General features: G+C 45.0%; 1 protein-coding gene across 3 annotated transcripts in view; it reads left to right on the top strand.

Annotated features, from left to right (window-relative positions):
- The first annotated feature begins 11,858 nt into the window (after positions 1–11,858).
- BUB1B (BUB1 mitotic checkpoint serine/threonine kinase B) overlaps positions 11,859–19,237 on the top strand; it is a 59,168-nt gene continuing 51,789 nt past the window's right edge. For 2 of the 3 annotated variants that reach the window (XM_054531380.2, XM_002825288.5), the window contains exons 1-2: positions 11,859–12,134; positions 15,977–16,120. In XM_054531380.2, coding sequence (XP_054387355.1) covers positions 12,100–12,134; positions 15,977–16,120 — 179 coding nt within the window. In that variant the 5' untranslated portion in view covers positions 11,859–12,099. Of the gene's footprint in view, positions 12,135–15,976; positions 16,121–16,803; positions 16,922–19,237 lie in introns of those variants that run through there. The other variant, XM_054531382.1, reaches the window with a different exon arrangement.

Below are 19,237 nucleotides of genomic sequence, written 5' to 3' on the forward strand. Positions count from 1 at the left end.
CCCAGCTGTGTTTCTCAAGGGTTGGCGAGGGATTACTGCCATTTTGGGTGGGACAATGTGTTGTTGTGTGGCATTGTCCCATGCTTTGTAGGACAGACTATCCTATCCCCATTAAATGTTCACAATGCTCCCCAGTGCCCAAGACAACTAGACATTCCCTCTAAGACTCTTGATGGAGTACAGTTGCCCTGGGGTGTGAACTCCAGAAGAGGAGAGTCCCTCCACTCTTAAGACCTTGGATGAATGCAATTTGCCTGACAATAGGCCTGCCTGTCCACAGATAGGTCTGGGAGGAAAGGAGAGATGCAGAAGTTAAAACATCACAGTGCTCTTCATCACGGCTTCAAGGGGTTAGGGGCTTGCTAGGAAGTGCCAGGTGATAAGTACTGGCCAAAGGGGAGCCAGGGCCATGAGCCTGGCATATCCCAGGCAATGTCCAAGCTAGCAGCATTGAGGAGTGGAACAGAGGAGATATAGGAGCCCTCCGGGAGAAGCAGGAATTACAAAGTGCTGCCCAACCAGTCAGACCAGCTGGGCCGGTTCCCCCTGAGTCCTGGCAGCCTTAACGGGCTCGTTAGAGTAAAGCAAATGATTGAAAACACTTTGGCATCCCAGAGCTGTGCCCGGGCTGAGGAAGGAAATGCATACAGGTGGGTGAGGTGTCCATTTGGTAGGAGTAACATCACAGCTGGGGTGTACACCCCCTGTGATATTGGGAGTAATATCATCCTCTCCCAAGGTGGATATTGGGAACAATATCACAGGGGCCTGTACACTTCCTCGATATTGGTAGTAATATCATCCTCTCCCCCTTGCATATAAGAAACAGTATGCCAGGAGGGGTGCCCCCCCCCCCACGATATGGGGAGTAATATCACCCCCCTCTCCCTCCCTGGATACTATGATCCACAGTGGACACACAGTGTGTTTACGATATTGTGAGTAATATCATCTCCACCTCTAGAAATTATGAACAATATCACAGACGGGTGTACAGCCTCTCCAACATCAGGAGTAATATCATCCTCTCCCCCCGGGATATTAGAAACAATATCAGAGGAGTGTTTCCATCAGAGGAGTGTCTACCCCCTGGATATTAGGATCAATATCACAGGGTGGGTGTACACCTACTGCCATATTGAAAGTAATATCATGCTCTCCCTCCCTGGATATTAGGAACTCTATCACAGGTGGCTGTACACCCACTGTGGTATTAGGAGGAATATGATTACTAATCACTAATAATTTATAATCAATATTAATTACTAAGAACATTAACATTAATATTAATTTCTAATATTATATGAACAAATAATTGTTAGCATTATTAGACTATTAATATTAATAATTATTATTAGTAACTAATAATCTTATTTTATACATATTTGTGTGTATATAAGATCGGTATTATTAACATCAGTCATTATTAATAATTAATATCAATAAATTTTGTTATTAATATAAATGGTTAATTTTAATCGTCATTATTGTCATTATTGATTTTAATAATTATATTAATTATCGATTATTAATAATTATTAATATTATTCCTGCTATCTAGGGGGTCGAGGATGACATCGCTTCCTAGCTTCCTATATCGCAGAACATGTAAACTCCCCTGTGATGTTGTTCCTAATAACCAGGGGGTAGAGGATGACGTTCCTCCAAATATCACAGTGGGTGTACATCCCTTCTGCGATCTTGTTGCTAATATCCAGGCGGGGAGAGGACGATATTAATCCCAATACTGCAGAAGGTGTAGGCCTCCCCTGTGATATTGTTCCTAATATCCAAAGGTGGAGAGGATGATATATCTCCCAATTTCGCAGGGTGTGGACACCAACCCTGTGATATTGTTCTTAATGTCCAGGGGTAGAGAACATGATGTGACTCACAATATCGCAGGTGGTATGCACCCCACGCCCGTGATATTCTTTCTAATATCCAGGTGGGGGGAGGATGATATTACTCAGAATATCGCAAGTGCTGTCCACCCTTTCTGTGATATTTTTCCCACTATTTCTTGGGGGAAAGGATGACCTTATTCCCAGTATCGAAAAGAGCGACCACGCCCCTGTAATATTCATCCCAATGCCCTGGTTAAAAGCGGATGACATAACACACAATATCGCAGGGTGGGGTGTACACTCCGTCTGTGATATTATTTCTAATACGCAGGAAAAGAGAGAATAATATTGCATCCAAGAGCGCAGAGGGTGTACACACACTAATATTTTTCCTAATATCCAGGGAAGGAGAGGATGACATTACTGGGCATAAGGCAGGAGGTGTGCGCCCTTCTGTGATATAGCTCCTAATAATCAACGGAAAGAGGATAATATTAATTCCAATATCGCAGGGGATGTACAGCTCCCCTATGACATAGGTCCCAAAATAAGGTAAAAGACAACAGAATTACTGCCAATATCGCAAAGCGTGTAAACACCCCTTGTAAATTGTTCCAAACATGCAGCGGGGTACGCATTAATAATACCCCCAATATGGAAAGCAGATCCCCCCCGCGATGCGGGGAGTAATGTCCCCCGCCTCTCCCCGCCGGACATTACGATCCACATCGCAGGGGGAAGTGCCAGGTGATAAGTACTGGCCAAAGGGGAGCCAGGGCCATGAGGCTGGCATATCCCAGGCAATGTCCAAGCTAGGAGCATCGACGAGTGGAACAGAGGAGATATAGGAGCCCTCCGGGAGAAGCAGGAATTTTAAAGTGCTGCCCAACCAGTCAGACCAGCTGGGCCAGTTCTCCCTGAGTCCTGGCAGCCTTAATGGGCTAGTTAGAATAAAGCCAATGATTGAAAACAGTTTGGCATCCTAGAGCGGTGTCTGGGGAGAGGAAGGAAATGCATACAGGTGGGTGAGGTGCCCATTCTGTACCCCACCCCCTTCTCACCTGCAGGCCCTTCCCAGAAGTGGGAGGAATAGGTGGCTCCACAGCTGGGAAACTTGAGAGCTCAGTGGGATAAGCCCCTGCTTTGAGAATGCAGCTGGACACCCGCCCTGGGCTCAAAACTGAAGGGGCTGGGTTTGCTCCCCACCTGCTGCTTGTCAGGCACAGCGAGCCAGGGTCTCCTTTCAGGTCCTCACAACTCCCCTAGGCTCCTGCCATTGTAACTACCTGCACTTCCCCAGATGCCGAATGCATTCTCACTCTCCTGCCTCCCAGTCCCTCCTGTGCTATTCTCTCCACCTGGAAAGCCCCTTCTCTCCTTTTAGTAACTCCTACTCATTTTTTAAGACCCCTCTTGGCAGCACTCCCAACCTCCCTTTCTCTTGTTCTCTTAGCCCCCATGCTTGGGTGTGGAAGGGCCCCCATCCTCTTTCAAGTTCCCCTAACTCCAGGCTCCAGCTGGGGCTACAGCTCATAAGCTGTTATATCATAGATTGTTTTGTTTTTCTTGAGCATAGCACTGGTGCTTTTTTCATATTTATATCCCTGGTGTCTGGCACAGCACCCGACACAAAATATTCAAGAAATGTTTGTCAAATGAATGGTGGACATCCTAGAGTGCTTAGTCTAACAAGGTCATGTGCTAGCTATTCTCTTTTGTTCATTACTGTCAATCAGTCAGTTAACCAGTATTGATTGAGTACCTGCCTCATGCCAGGTCCTAGGGATGAAGAGTTAGAACCCATATTCTCATAGCTTTTCTACACCAGTGAAGAAAACAAGGCTAACTGGAGCCTTTGACTGCTAGAAAGAGGTCAACTTGTCCAATATCTTTGTTTACCACTGAGGAGGAAGGTGCAGCCTGTGGGTAGAGGGATGGGCCTCTCTCATGCTTGCGTGTGGTCTGTGTAGTGGGGTCTTCCTCATGTCAGCTGCCATAGGTAACTCATATTCATTGTTGGGAGTCTGTTCGAGGCACACATCCCACAGCTGGCAGTAGTCAGCCTCTCAAATGCCACATCTTCCTCACTGACAACAAAGGGAACCAGAGCTAGCAAAAAAAAAAAAAAAAAAAAAAAAAGACCTTTTCTCTTGGAATGCCTACTGCCTTCTATAGCTGTGTTAGGCCGTTTTTGCATTGCTCTCAAGAAATACCTGAGGCTGGGTAATTTATAAAGAAAAGAGGTTTAATTGGCTAGAGATGCTGCAGGCTGCACAGGAAGCATGGCCTCCTGGTGAGGCCACAAGGAGCTTTTACTTCTGATGAAAGATGAAGAAGGAGCAAGAGAGAGGGGGCGTGCCACGTGCTTTTAACGACCAGATCTCAGGTGAACTCAGAATGAGAACTTACCCATCAACAAGGGGATGGTGCTAAGACATTCATAAGGGATCTGTCCCATGATCCAAACACCTTCCACCAGGCCCCATCTCCAACAATGGAGAAGCCTCTTTCTACATGAGATCTGGAGAGGACAAACACCCAAACCATATCAATAGCTCCTTACAAAGGGGTTGGATGGAAAACTAGAAATAGGCTCAGATAGATCCAGAGAGGTTTGCAGCCCTCCATGCCATCTTTGGCTGTTGGGAGATGATGTTTCTAACTCTGCTTGTCTGGATTCTGTTCTCCCTGCTTTAGCTTGGGAGCCCGTGTTGGAAGAAAGGCACTGAAATGCCTCAGAGCAGCAAGTGTCGAAGACCTACATGGAGAAGGGAAGCTTGTGGTTCTGTCTTGGCTCAAGAGGCTGGGGTTGGCCAGGCACGATAGCTCACGCCTGTAATCCCTGCACTTTGGGAGGCTGAGGCAGGCAGATCACCTGAGGTCAGGAGTTCAAGTCCAGCCTGGCCAACATGGTGAAACCCAGTCTCTACTAAAAATACAAAAATTAGCCAGGCACCTATAGTCCTAGCTACATGGGAGGCTGAGGCAGGAAGATCGCTTGAACCTGGGAGGTGGAGGTTGCAGTGAGCAGAGGTTGCGCCACTGCACTTCAGCCTAGGTGAGAGAGTGAGACTCCATCTCAAAAAAGAGGGTGGGGTTCTCATCTTTGGTATGTTCAATCATCCCAGAGGTGAGACTGAAATTCTGAAACATAAAGAGTTCCTCCAAAGTTGCTCTTGGTGGGTCCCAAATTCAAGTTTCCCACTGGCCCTCAGTCTCCTAAGGTTGTTTTAAAGGGAGAATATTGGCCAATTCTGACTGGGACCCACACCTCCAGGTAAAACTTTAAAAGGACAGCCTTTAGAGAAGAAGGCAGAGATGGGAAAGAGGCAAAACAGCTGTCACCTCTCTTAATTCTAACAATCTTGCACCTAGCTGTAGCCAACTTAGTTCGCACGTGGATTCAGCCAAATTAAGTTGTTTACAATCATTTGGCCCCTCCCAGCCTGGGGGCCTCTGACCTCTGGCCTTTCTTTGGAAAAGCAATGCAGAGCCCAGATCTGCAGGAGTAGCTCCCAGCTGGGCCCCCGAGAAGGGAAGAAGCAAACTTTCCACAGTTTGCACCAAGCCCCAGGAGGCAATGTCAGAGAGGAAGTGAGGAAGCCTGCCTGGCAGAAAAGCAATGGAGGCTCAGACATATCCACCCACAGACACTCTATTCTCCTGCAAGTGTCCCCACAATGGATTGGCTCTGCCAGGAGCCATCCCTACCCCCATTCAGCTATCTTAGAATTGTCACCTCCTCAAATAAGGACAGAACATTATGTAACCCATTCCTCAGGCCTCAGAGCTATGGAGTCACATGCACTAGTCAGGAGAATCCCACTGGCTCTTCCATAGGCCCCTAGGGCCGCTGCACACAGGGCTTTGTGTGAATTAGAGAGAGGAGGCCCCTCTGGGCACTTTTGAAGGTGCCTTCTCTGAGTAGACAAAGCAGAAAAATGTCCCCATTTGCGTGACAGGCACTCTTGGATGCAGCAATATTTATGCAACTGTATGTGTGGCCCTGAATGAGTCCCTCCTTTTGAAGCCTTCCCTAGGTGGTCTGGGTGTTTTCAGAGCATCTGCCATGTTCTTCCTGTCCTGCTCAAGCTCTCTCTGGTTGATGGCCTCTGTCTCCAAGGCTACTGGAGGACATCTTGCTTCTGCTGGTGTCCACTGTGGGGTGCTGATGTCTGGCTCCAGGGAGGGCCTCCCTGTGCTCTCAGAATGGCCAAGTGAGGCTGTGCCCTCGGCGCCTGGGCATGAAGGCAGTGCTGTTGGAGGCTGGCATCACACAGAACCAGGTTTTTTTTTTTTCCTTTTTTGAGACAGTCTCACTCTGTTGCCCAGGCTGGAGTGCAGTGGCATGATCTCAGCTCACTGCAACCCCCGCCTCCCGGGTTCAAGAGATTCTCCTGCCTCAGCCTCCAGAGTAGCTGGGATTACAGGCATGCACCACCACACCCAGCTACTTTTTGTATTTTTAGTAGGATGAGGTTTCGCCATGTTGGCCAGGCTAGTCTTGAACTCCTGACCTTAAGTGATCCGCCCACCTCAGCCTTCCAAAGTACATAAAACCAGCTCTTATGGCCACTGCCTCAGGCCCGCACTCCACAAAACCATAAGTCCTTGGGACCAGGCCAAGAAAGGGTCACGATCCAAGGTGGATATCCTGTGCCCCACTCACTCCAGTTCCCCCCAAGCCCACAGACAAACCCTGCTGCTTTCAGCATTCCTCTTCCTCAAAGGCAAAACTTGCCTGCTGGGAGGTCCACCCATCAGTTCATGGGACATCCCTTATATATGGGAGTGAGTGGAAGCCCCCACTACCTATGGTACTGAGAGACCCTGAATTCGCTTCTCCCTCAGAATGTGGTGCCCAGAAGGTGAAGTTTATTAAATGTCAGAACTGGTCAAATCTCTTAAATTAGAGTTGAGGTTTCTGGCACCCAGAGTTTGAAGTAAGAAGCTGGCAGCATTTAGATCCTACTCTGCTCTTCCTCCATGGGCAACTCAACTCCTCTTTGCTTCTTAGAGTTTGGATCACCTCGTGTATAAAATGAGCGCAATCACGAATACTTGGGAACTCTAAGATTCTCCAAGACCTTCCTGGAACAGAAAATTCCTGTCAGAATAATGCCAGGGCAAAACAGCCTAATATTGCACTTCCTATTAGCTACATAGCTTATTTACTCCACATCTTTCCTTGTTTCTTTTTTCTTTTTTTTTTAGATGGAGTTTCACTCTTGTCACCCAGCTGGCGTGCAATGGTGCGATCTCGGCTCACTACAACCTCCACCTCTCAGGTTCAAGTGATTCTCCTGCCTCAGCCTCCTGAGTAGCTGGGATTACAGGCGCCCGCCATCACGCCCAGCTAACTTTTATATTTTTAATAGAGATGGTGTTTCACCATGTTGGCCAGGCTGGTCTCAAACTTCTGACCTCAGGTGATCCACCTGCCTCGGCCTCCCTAAGTGCTGGGATTACAGACGCGAGCCACCGTGTCTGGCCCTTTCCTCGTTTCTTAACAGCCCTACCATATGACTGCTTCTATTCTGAGTTTGTGGTCCCTTCTGACCTTTTGCTTCTTTTTTGCCAGATGCAGAACAGTTGATACCTGGTATCTCTCCATTCATTGCATATATCAGTGTGGAAATTCTCGGTTAGGCAATTTCCAATGTTTTGAGAAGACCATGCAAAGTAGGGTACTTCTACCTAAAAGCAGAAGCATAGCCCAGAAAGGAGTTTTCATGGAACTGAAGAGAGAAACTCTGCTCCTTGGAGAGTTCCCTAGAACCCCGTTAGCAACAGCTACTGTGAGATGCAACTGAGCAGCAGCTGGCAGCCGCCAGCCTTGGGCCGATGCATCTTTTCACCTTTCGTCTCCCTTCCTCCTGGCAACACAAATTGGTTTGGCTTATTGTGCCCCCTTCTCATTGGTTCTTCTACCTCAAGACACCTAATCACTGGTAAATTGAAGATGCAGTTGCTGTTGATTGGCAGATCTGTTAACCACTAGGGTAAAAGACCAGCATGGTGACGTTGCTTTCCCAGATGTGGCATATTTCTGTCCCTGAACACCACCCTTCTCCTTCAATTCTATCCCCTATGACCCTCCTCCCACCCCAGATAGTCCCTCCTTCCTTCTGTGGTTGCACAGTAAACAAGCAGTCAGCCCAAGGGTTCCCTGGAGACCCAGAGATTTTCATCTTTGGAGTGTTTGGCCTGCTAAAGCTGTATTTTGTATTATCTATGAAGGCAAGGCAAAGTTGAGGAAATCAGCCTTCACACAATTAAGAACACTCATATATCCACAAGCCCAGGCAAGAGATCATAGACTTTTGGACAACTAAATCCATCTAGAAACCACTGATGAAGGTAGGGTTGGTTTTGATGTAAAGTAAATACATAAATTGAGGAGCTTCCTAGAACAGTCCCATAGTGCTACCAGCTGCCAGTGTGCCTGAAATTCCACCATTAAGATTTATTCCTGGCCGGGAGTGATGACTCACTCTTGTAGTCCCAGCACTTTGGGAGGCCGAGGAAGGCAGATCACTTGAGCCCACAAGTTCAAGACAAGCCTGTGCAATATGGTGAAACCCCATCTCTACAAAAGATACAAAAATTAGCTGGGCATGGTGGCACGCACCTGTAGTCCCAGCCACTCAAGAGGCTGAGGTGGGAGGATCTCTTCAGCCTGGAAGGCAGAGGCTGCAGAGCTGAGATTGCACCACTGCACTCCAGCCTGAGTGGTAGAGTGAGACCTTGTCTTGGAAAAAAAGAAAAAAGAAAAAGAAAAAAAAAAAGATTTATTCCTTCATAAATTTTCTTCTCCTGGAGCCTCCTGTTAAAATACAAGGAGCCCTGGAGGGGCAACATATTGAGTAGCATGTCCCAAAAATCTGTTCTGAAAGAAGGAGTGTGGAAAGGAAAGGTTTCTTTATGGTCAAGTAAGTTTAGAGATGCAAATATATTTTAGTACCCCCTGTGGTAGGCAGAATAACGGCCCTCAAAGATGTCTGTGTCCTAATGCACAGAACCTGTGAAGATGTTACTTTATGTGGCAAAAGGTATCCAGCAGATGTGATTAAGGTTCAAGACCTTAAGATGGAAAGCGTAGCTTGGATCATCCAGGTGAGCCCAATTTCATCACACGAGCAGAGAAATGTTCCTAATGGTTCTCAGAGAGAGATGTGGCAATGGAAACCAGGTGAGAGAGATGCTGTATTTCTAGCTTTGAAGATGGATGAAAGCAACCATGAGTTAAGGAGTGCCAGTATATGCCTCTAGAAACTGGAAAAAACGAAACAAATTCTCCCAAAGAGACTCCTGATAGAAACTTGGCCCTGCCAATATTTTATTTAGCCCAGTGAGACCCATGTCAAATTTCTGACCTATCAAACTGTAAGATAATAATAAATGTGTATTGTTTTAAGCTATTAAGTTTGTGGTAATACATTACAATATCATTAGGAAACAAACACACCCCCATCCTTGGAGATTCAGGTGCACTTTGGCATATTAAGGGCTCCAAGAAGCTTTTCATTTAACCCAGCACTTTAGAAACTTAATTGAACACCAAACTCTTAATCCCCTGTAACATATATTAGCATCTGAGAACATGATGTGAAAAATACTGCATCTCAGCATTAACTATTTTTAACATCTGAGTGTGATTTAGTTCCTATGTTTGTAATGTGATAAGTGAAAGAATGGGACACAGGACAGGTAAGTTTTGATGGCCCAGGATGGAGGTCTAAAGAGGCGAGGCCAGGGTTGGAAAACTCATGGGAGAGCAGTGAATAGATAGGTGGGCACACGCTATAGATAAACTTTGGCTGCTACACAACTTGTGTTGTTGTGCTCAATAGTTTGTGCCAAGGCCTCCTTGCCCTTCAGGTTGACCATCATCTCCAGGATATTTCCCCTGACCTCTTCTCCCCAGGACTAGGTTGAAAGCCTCTCTCATATGCTTCCATAGCCTCCTGAGTTTATTTATCTCTGGCTGTGGCAACAATGTACTGAAATTGCCTGTTTGTTTGTCTCTCCTACTGGCCTGAAGTTCCTACAGGGCAAGTTCACTGTTCTCATCTTCTGTGTCCCATCTTGGTTCAGCACATTGGGGTGAGCCTTTGTCTCATCCTCATTAGACCATAAATGTGTACGAGCTTAATCCTGGCTTTCTTAGAATTGGCAGGTGCAGTTAAAGCCTATCTCCACCCAGGCCCTATGTTGGCTGCCCACCTACAGTCCAGCCTAAAAACTCATTTTCCAAATTAAACCACAGAGCACCTTCTGTCATACATTTTGGAGTTTTGTTTTACCTACCTCCTTCTTTTCCCGTAGTGAAACAAGCAAGGGGTTTAGCCTGAATGCGTTCTACATCGTACCAGAGTTTATGGGGAATCCTACTAGGTTATAGGAAAGACTGAGATCAAAAGACCAAACGCTATGTTTCCAAGATCGTTTGTAGGAAATGGTCAAAATTGAGAAGCTGTAGATATGAACAGGACACCCTGTTGAAAGAAAATGAAGTGCTAGGCCAGTACTGGCATAAGGTAAGAGATAAAATGAGCCAGTGAGAGAATCCCATGCACCACACCTCATATGATCCAGGAAAGCTTCCTGGATGTGGAGGACTTCAATGTAAAGAGTAACCAAAATTTCCTGTGAGGAATCACCCCTTCCCCTCTCTCAGTCCCAAGGTGAAACACATGACTTGGTTCTGAACAATCAAAGCCCTGAATCCACTATCCCCAGTGACTGTTTGGGAGGAAGAGGTTAAGCAGGGTGACTCGTAAGTCTGAATTTGAACCTGTAAGGATAAAGTCGTGAATCTGTTACCCAATGGAGAATGACAATAAGCCAACAAGAGTAGAGGCAAGAAATGGAGAGAGCCCCAGTCCACATGAGTCCTGGGTTAAGCTTTCTCTGAAGTCTTTTATATATAAAAGACAGTAAATTCCCTTTTCCGAATAGGCCGATTTAAGTTGGATTTCTATTTCTTTGGAATCAAGAGTCCTGATGATTCAGAGGAAAGAAGGACTTATATAACATGAACAAAGACAGAAAGCTGGAAACTAAGAACCAGAGGGTAGTGGACAGTATCCTCAGCACCTGCCTCTGGGAAGTGCCACCTCTCTAACCATCCCCACAGTCGTAAAGGAGAAATCCCCTGTACCTGGGCTTTCTTAAATGACCCTGTTCCTGCCTCAAGGTGGCTAATGCCTGTAATCGCAGCTACTGGGGAGGCTGAGGTGGGAGGATCACTTGACCCCGGGAGTTGGAGGCTGGAGTGAGCCATGATGGGGCTACTGCACTCCAGCCTGGGCAACAGAGCAAGAAGACCCTGTCTCTAAAACAAAACCAACCAACCAACCAACCAAAAAGACTCTACTCCCCTGGTCACATCTGAGCTATCACAATTTCTTCCTCAGAAAATTGAAATTGCGACGAACAGTTTAATGTCAGTCAAGGCTAGTCTCCTGAAGGGGAAAAGAGGTAACACCTTGGGAACCATAGCATGGCTGTGTTTACTGCTTGTGGACTGAGCAGAAGAGAAAGCAAGACAGTATCATCACTTTATAGATGAGGAAAACTGACGGTCAGAAAGATTATGTAGCTTGCCTAAGGTTGCACATTTGGTATGATTTTACAGAACTAGAATCCAGCTTTTTGAATTCAAGGGTGGGGCAGGAAACAGCTAGGTCAGTGGCCTAAGAATTCTGGATGGGTGAGATTTGGGGCAGACAGCAGGGGTAGTCACCCTACAAGAGTCAGCCAAGTGCAAGCACTCAGAGACATCTCCCAACACTCAAAACAGCAAAGAAGTTCTGGTGCTTTAAGTGTTCCTCGTTCGGCTCAGAGACTCGCCTTCGAGCCGCGACTCAAGACAGCACCTGCAGGGAATTCGTTTTGCCTAAGCCTGCTGCACTTCCACGGCCATTGAATCCCGGAAACTACAATTCCCATTATGCACCGCGAGGTCGCGGACTAAACCGGCATAAACTACAAGCCCCAGAATGCCTTGGGCGAGACGCGAGAACAAGGAGGAGAGGAGGGGCGTGGCCACGTCGACCGCGCGGGACCGTTAAATTTGAAACTTGGCGGCTAGGTGTGTGGGCTTGAGGCGGCGGGTTTGTAAGGGAGTCGAGTGCGTTCCTTGGTCGCTTCTGTAGTTCCGAGGGCAGGTTGCGGAAGAAAGCCCAGGCGGTCTGTGGCCCAGAGGAAAGGCCTGCAGCAGGACGAGGACCTGAGCCAGGAATGCAGGATGGCGGCGGTGAAGAAGGAAGGGGGTGCTCTGAGGTAGGTACGGGAGAAAGCTGCTGGGGGCTGGGCCTGAGAGGACACGAAGGTGCCTGGTAGGTAATAGAAGGCTCCGCTCGGAGCAGTCGAGGGGGAGATCGGCACGGTCAGAACAGGCCCCACCGGAGCCTCCTTCCTTTTGGAGTAGAATGCCAGAGGTGGAGGTGAAAACGCAGTGGACTGAGGGCACGTGCGAATCCTGCCGCATCCAGCTTCAAAGCGAAGAAGGCTGCGGGACCCCAGCGGAACAAAGAGTTTGGAAGTTGTAATGTGGTCTGTTTGTAACTCAGCTCAGCCACCTGCTAGTTGTTTGACCTTGGGCAAATCGTATGTATGGAAAATGCTGATGTTAGTGCTGCCTTACGTGGTTCTGGGGGAATTCAAAGTATTTGTTAAGTAACTGCTTCCAAATAAGCGCTCAACAAATGGCAGGTGCTATGCCAATAGCACAGAGATCTAAAAGCCTTTAGCTAGTATCATGGAGATCTAAATTATGCCAATAACATAGACATCTAAAAAGCCTTTCTCTGCATGTTTGCGGCTTTTCCTTGTATTAAAAAAAAAATTATATTGCAGTTCTAGGTTGGAAATCTGTATGTGTTTTCGCTATGGTGCCCACAATACCTAGATAAGTGCTATGTCATGGGCTCTTTCATTCATGTAACAAGTATTTTTTTGGCTAAGCTCTGAGTGCAGCAAATGTACAGACAGAAAAATCTCAACCCTCATGAAGCTTAAGTTCTGGGATGGGATGAAGGTGGGGGAGTCAGACAATAAAGACAAACTTAGGTAGAGATGGTGGTCAGTACTGAAAAAAAATAAAGCAAGTGGGTGTAGGGAATATTGGGGGTGGGGATTGGTGCCATTTTAGCATGAACACTGGAGCCTCACTGAGATGTCATTTTGGTCAAGACTTGAGGGAATCTCAAAAGCTAGAGGTTCTATATCTGAGAGGAGTACAAAGGCTGAGGGTGAGAGCTGGGGGAGGAAGTTGCACCTGGCATGTCCAAGGCCATTGTCACTGGACCAGAATTAACTAGAAGAGTAAAAGGATATTATGTAAAAATGGTGAAGATGCAGATTGTAAGGACTTAGCCTTTACTCTAGTTGTAATCAAAAGTCATTGGAAGGTTTTGAGCATAGGAAAGACATAATCTGACTTGGGTTTAAATCGGGTCACTTTGGCTGTAGTGTTGAATACACTAAAGGCAGCAAAGGACGGAAGCAAGGGACACCAGTTAAGAGGTTATTGAAATAATTCAGCCTGAAATAATTCAGCTCAAAAGTGAGTTGAGCCAGGTGGAAAACAGTGGAGATGATGAGAAGTGGTTGATTTATGTATATATTTTGAAGGTAGAACCAGTAGGACTTGCTGACTGAGGGGTATGAGAAGGGCATCAAAGTTGGCACTAAGATTTTTGGCTTGGGTAACTGAAGAATGGGATTGCCATTTATTTGAGAAAGAGGAAGACTGTGGGAGGAGCAGGTCTGGGAGGAAGTGGGGGCAGTCTTAGCTCAATTTGGGATATTTAACTGAGATAGTGTAATTCACTATTTTTAAGAGCAAGAGAAGAAAGTTCAGATGAATTCAACAAACAGGGCATAATAGTGTTATATCTTGTATTGGATCGTGGGCATGCAAAAATAAATGGCATAGCCCTTACCTTTACAGAGTTCACACAATATAGAGCAGGTCCTGGTATAACGTCGTTTCGTTATAATGTTGATGAGAAAAAAAATCAATTCATTGCGGGGCTGCTGTGTATGTGGAGTTTGCATGTTTTCTGCATGTGTGCATGGGTTTCCTTAGGTACTCCAGTTTCCTTCTACATCCCAAAGATGTGCCTGTTAATTGGCGTGTCTAAATGATCCCAGTCTGAATGGGTGTGAATGTGAGTGCTCCCTGTGATGGAATGGTGTCCTGTCCAGGGTTGGTTCCTCTCTGAGTTGCTGAGATGGGCTCTGGCCACTCTCAACCCCGAACTAGAATAAGTGAGTTGGAAAATGAATGAAGGAATGAATACAAATTACTGTAAAATAAAAATCTGTAAAGGCTGGGAGCAGTGGCTCACACCTGTAATCCCAGCACTTCAGGAGGCTGAGGCAACAGGATTGCTTGAGCTCAGCGGTTCAAGACCAGCCTGGGCAACGTAGTAAGACCTGTCTCTATTTAAAAAGTTTATATAAAGTGTGTATGATAATCATACAAATGCATGACAATAAACAATGCCTTATGAAAGTGCCCAGCATGCCCACTATAATGTTACTATTTGTTTTTTGAACTTTGTGGTGGTAGGAGGTACTTCTTGAAATTTTCACTCTCAAACATTTATTCCTTGAGTTAACCCACCAACACTATGACTGCAGTCACTCACTGATTCACCAAAAATTGGGCAAATGATTATTTTTTGTTTTCATTAATTGTTCTTAAGTGTATGGATAGCTCACATTTATTTCAATGTTTAATATTAAAAGCGTTTGTTTCGAGTCTTTATTCAGAAGTTTGGTGATGTTTTTGTGACCAGAAATACGCCATAGGAACTTAACTCTTGTTTATGTTGATCAGCCTGTGGTAAAATTGGTTTTGTTACATGTCATTTTCATTAAAGTCATAGTTTCCAAGAAGCTGTCTCCAACGAGTTTTCAGCGCTCATCTAGACTGAAGTCCCATATAACTTTCACTCTATTTCAAAGATTAGTGCCAATGTGCCTCTCTTTTTGTTTTAAGTCCAGAGGTAATGTCTCTTAGAAGTAGTCTTCTATCTAACCATTGCAGGGCTCTGAGTTGCAGAATACGTAATGGTAATTACCTCCAAAATGTTTCGGGGATTTTCTCAGTAGGCTTGATAGAATTGGGTGTGAGGATGCAGGGAATTGTGACTAGTAAACTGTGTTTGTTTGCTTCTGCTTTTGGCTACCTATATGTACAAACTTCAGTTTTGAGTCATCATTGAAACATGGGACATTAGTCTCACCCACACTTTGCTAATTTTAATGTTTTTTTTTTGAGACACGGTCTTGCTCTGTTGCCCAGGCTGCAGTGCAGTGGTGTGATTATGGCTCACTGCATCTTCAACCTCCTGAACCCAAGCAATGCTCCCACCTCAGTCTTCTAAGTAGCCACGACCACAGGCATGTACCGCCACGACCACAGGCGTGTACCACCACGCCTGGCTAATTTTTCACTTTTTGTAGAGATGGGGGTCTTCCTATGTTGCCCAGGGTGGTGTTGAACTCCTGGGCTCAAGCAGTCCTCCTGTCTCAGCCTCCCAAAGTGGTAGGATTATAGGCATGAGCTACCACGTCTGGCACTTATTTTAAATTAAACTAGATGATGCATTCAATGGTAAGCATATAATTACTTGTTGCCTTTTTGTCTACTTTGCCAAATGTATAACACTTTTGTTCCCTTCTTTTCTTTCTGCCTTAAGCCCTATTCATTTTTCTTTTCTTTTCTTTTTTTTTTTTTAAAGAAAGAGGCGGGGTCTTGCTATGTTGCCCAGGCTGGTATCAAACTCCTGGCTCAAGAAATCCTCCCACTTCGGCCTCACAAAGTGGTGGGATTACAGGTGTGAGCCACCGCACATGGCCATGCCCTATTCTTATAGTACTGTCTACAATATCCTTGCCAAGTTGTCTTCCATCAGGCAATACTGTAGCCATAAACTTGAAAAACAGCTAACAAAGCAGCTTAGGCATATAATAATAATAATAATTCTGTGTCAGTCCACTATATTCAACCCAAGACCATGAATAATCATCTATCGGAAGACATTTACAATAATCTAGTGCTATAATAGTCAATGTTGGTATGAGATTTACATTTGTTTCCTTCTTCACAGTGAAGCCATGTCCCTGGAGGGAGATGAATGGGAACTGAGTAAAGAAAATGTACAACCTTTAAGGCAAGGGCGGATCATGTCCACACTTCAGGGAGCACTGGCACAAGAATCTGCCTGTAACAATACTCTTCAGCAGCAGAAACGGTGTGTAGAATGGCTGAATCTCAACGTGTCATCATTCATCCCAAATGTTGTAGATAACGTGGGTGTGGATCCATGAGGGATGGCATAATGAGTACTTTTCAAAAATTGGTAGTATGAGAATCTGTTCTCTACCTGCTTTCGTATCACATGACAGCTATCTGAAGATGTCCTCAGGTATAATTAAGAACAAGGGCTACAGGATTTCATTTCACTGTGGTGCAGCCAAACTCTTTTTATCAATAGAAATACATTTTATACAGGGGGCAGTGATAAGCATAGTAAAGCAAGTATTATATTGCAATGCTTCCCAAAAGTATTATGTTAGGAAGTTATTTTTGAGAGTATGACAAAAAAAGAAGTGGTCTCCAAAGACATGTAAACCTCAGAACAATTGAATTTATACCAGAAAGTTCTCAATAATGATTTAACAAACTCTGGATAAATAAAAGCTGAAAAATACTCTTAATGTTATTCAAATGGATCTGTGGATCTCCTTTAACTAATACATGTTTTGATAAATATGCTTTTTAAAAAAAAAGGTAAATCAGAATATCAGCTTCTACCTTCAATCTCCGACAAAAGGAAATACTGCCATTACAGGCAAAATATCATAATTTGGGATTATAATGTAATGACTATTCTTATTCATCTGTTTGGATTTTTTTTTTTTTTAAATATGACAGGGTCTCCCTATATCACCCAGGTTGGAGTACAGTGGCCTGATCTCAGCTCACTGCAACCTCTGCCTCCCAGTTTCAAGTGATTCTCCCACCTCAGCCTCCCAAATAGCTGGGATTACAGGTGTGCGCCACCACGCCCGGGTAATTTTTATATTTTTACTAGAGATGGGTCCTTGCCATGTTGGCTGTGCTGGTCTTGAACTCCTGAGCGCAAGTGATCCGCCCACCTTGGCATCCCAAAGTGCTGGGATTACAGGCGTGAGCTATCGCAGCCAGCTTCATTCATCATATTTTTTCATGTTACATGCATCAGTAGATTGCTCTTTTTATTGCTGAATAGGATTTCATTTATTTATTCACCAATTGATGAATATTTAGATTCTTCCAGTTTTGTGCTTTATGAATAATGTTGCTATGGACATTCTTGAACAAGGCTTTTTGTAGACATAATTTTCTCTCTCTCTCTGTTTTGTTTTTTTTTTTTTAAGAGACGGAGTGTCGCTCTTTTGGCCAGGCTGGAGTGCAGTGGCATGATCTTGGGTAACTGGAAGCTCTGCCTCCTGGGTTCATGCCAGTCTCCTGCCTCAGCCTCCTGAGTAGCTGGGACTACAGGCGCCTGCCACCACGCCCGGCTAATTTTTTGTATTTTTAGTAGAGATGGGGTTTCACCATGTTATCCAGGATGGTCTCGATCTCCTGACCTTGTGATCCACCCGCCTCAGCCTCCCAAAGTGCTGGGATTACAGGCCTGAGCCACTGCGCCTGGCAGTAGACATAATTTTCATTTCCCTTGGAATGGAATTGTTGGACCATAGAATAGATGTATGTTTAACTGTTGAAGAAACTGGTTTACCAAAGAGGTTGTAACATTTTACATTTCTACCAGCAACTCATGAGAGTTCATTTGTACCAAATCCACTCCAGTATTTGGCGTGGTCGGTCTTTTTCATTTTAGCCATTCTAGTTTTGTGGAGTTGTGTCTCATTACTTTGCATTTCCCTGGTGACTAATAATGGTGAACGTTTTTTCACATGCTTTTTGGCCTTTTGTATGTCTTCTTTTGTGGTGTATCTTTTTAGATATTTTGCCCAGTTTTCAAATTGTGTTGTAGGGGTTCTTTATTTACTTTTCCCAGGAGTATAGATTCAAGTTTCCCTGATTCAAGTTTCAGGAGCATAGATTCAAGATTCCCTGAATCTATGCTCCCCAGTAGGGGTTCTTTATATAGTCTCTATACTAGTCTTTTATCAAATATATATGTTGCAAATTTTTTTTCCCTCACCCATGGCTGTTTATTTTCTTGGTTTTTTTTTTTTTTTTTAACTGCTAAGTTTTAAATTTTGATGAAGTTCAATTAATTAGTGTTTTTCTTTTATGGTTAGTACTTTTTGTGTCCTCTTCAGGAGACTTTTGCCTATCCCAAGTCACAAAGATACTCTCTTATGTTTTCTTTTACTAGCTTCATTATTTTAGCTTTTTTTTGAGACGGAGTTTTGCTCTTGTTGCCCAGGCTGGAGTGCAATCTCGGCTCACTGCAACCTCTGCCTCCCGGGTTCAAGTGATTCTCCTGCCTCAGCCTCCCGAGTAGCTGGGATTACAGGCGCGCACCACCACGCCCGGCTAATTTTTTGTATTTTTAGTAGAGACGGGGTTTCACCATGGCCAGGCTGGTCTTGAATTTCTGACCTCAGGTGATCCGCCTGCCTCGGCCTCCTAGAGTGCTGGGATTACAGGCATGAGCCACTGTGCCCAGCCAAGCATTATTTTAGCTTTTATGTTTAGGTGTATGATTTTTCTTAAATTTATCGTTGTATATGGTGTGGGGTTGGAGTAAACAAGTTTTTTTCCTCCCGTATGGGTTGTCTTTCTAGTTGTTCTGCCTCCATTTGTTAGATTTTTTTTTTTCCTTTCTTCAATGAATTGTGTTGGGGCCCTTTTCAAAATCATTTGACCACGTATGTGTGGGTTATTTCTGGACTCTATATTCTGTTCCATTGATCAAATTGTCTATCCTTTCACCAATAAAATACACTGTCTTGATTAGTTTTACATAGCAAGTCCAGCAGAGTGAGTTCTACAGCTTTTGTTCTTTTCAAAATTGCTTTAGTTATTCTTGGTCCTTTGCCTTTGCAAACACATTTTGAAGTCATCTTGTCAATTTCTAGAAAAGAGCCTACTGAAAAGGAAAAAAAAAAAAGGCTGGGCACGGTGGCTCAAGCCTGTAATCCCAGCACTTTAGGAGGCCGAGGCGGGCGGATCACCTGAGGTGAGGAGTTTGAGACCAGCCTGACCAACATGGAGAAACCCTGTCTCAACTAAAAATACAAAATTAGCCGGGCGTGGTGACGCATGCCTGTAATCCCAGCTATTCGGGAGGCTGAGGCAGGAGAATCACTTGAACCTAAGAGGTGGAGGTTGCAGTGAGCCGAGATTGCGC

This window comes from Pongo abelii, chromosome 16 (genome assembly GCF_028885655.2).
Source record: "Pongo abelii isolate AG06213 chromosome 16, NHGRI_mPonAbe1-v2.0_pri, whole genome shotgun sequence".
Lineage (NCBI taxonomy): Eukaryota > Metazoa > Chordata > Mammalia > Primates > Hominidae > Pongo > Pongo abelii.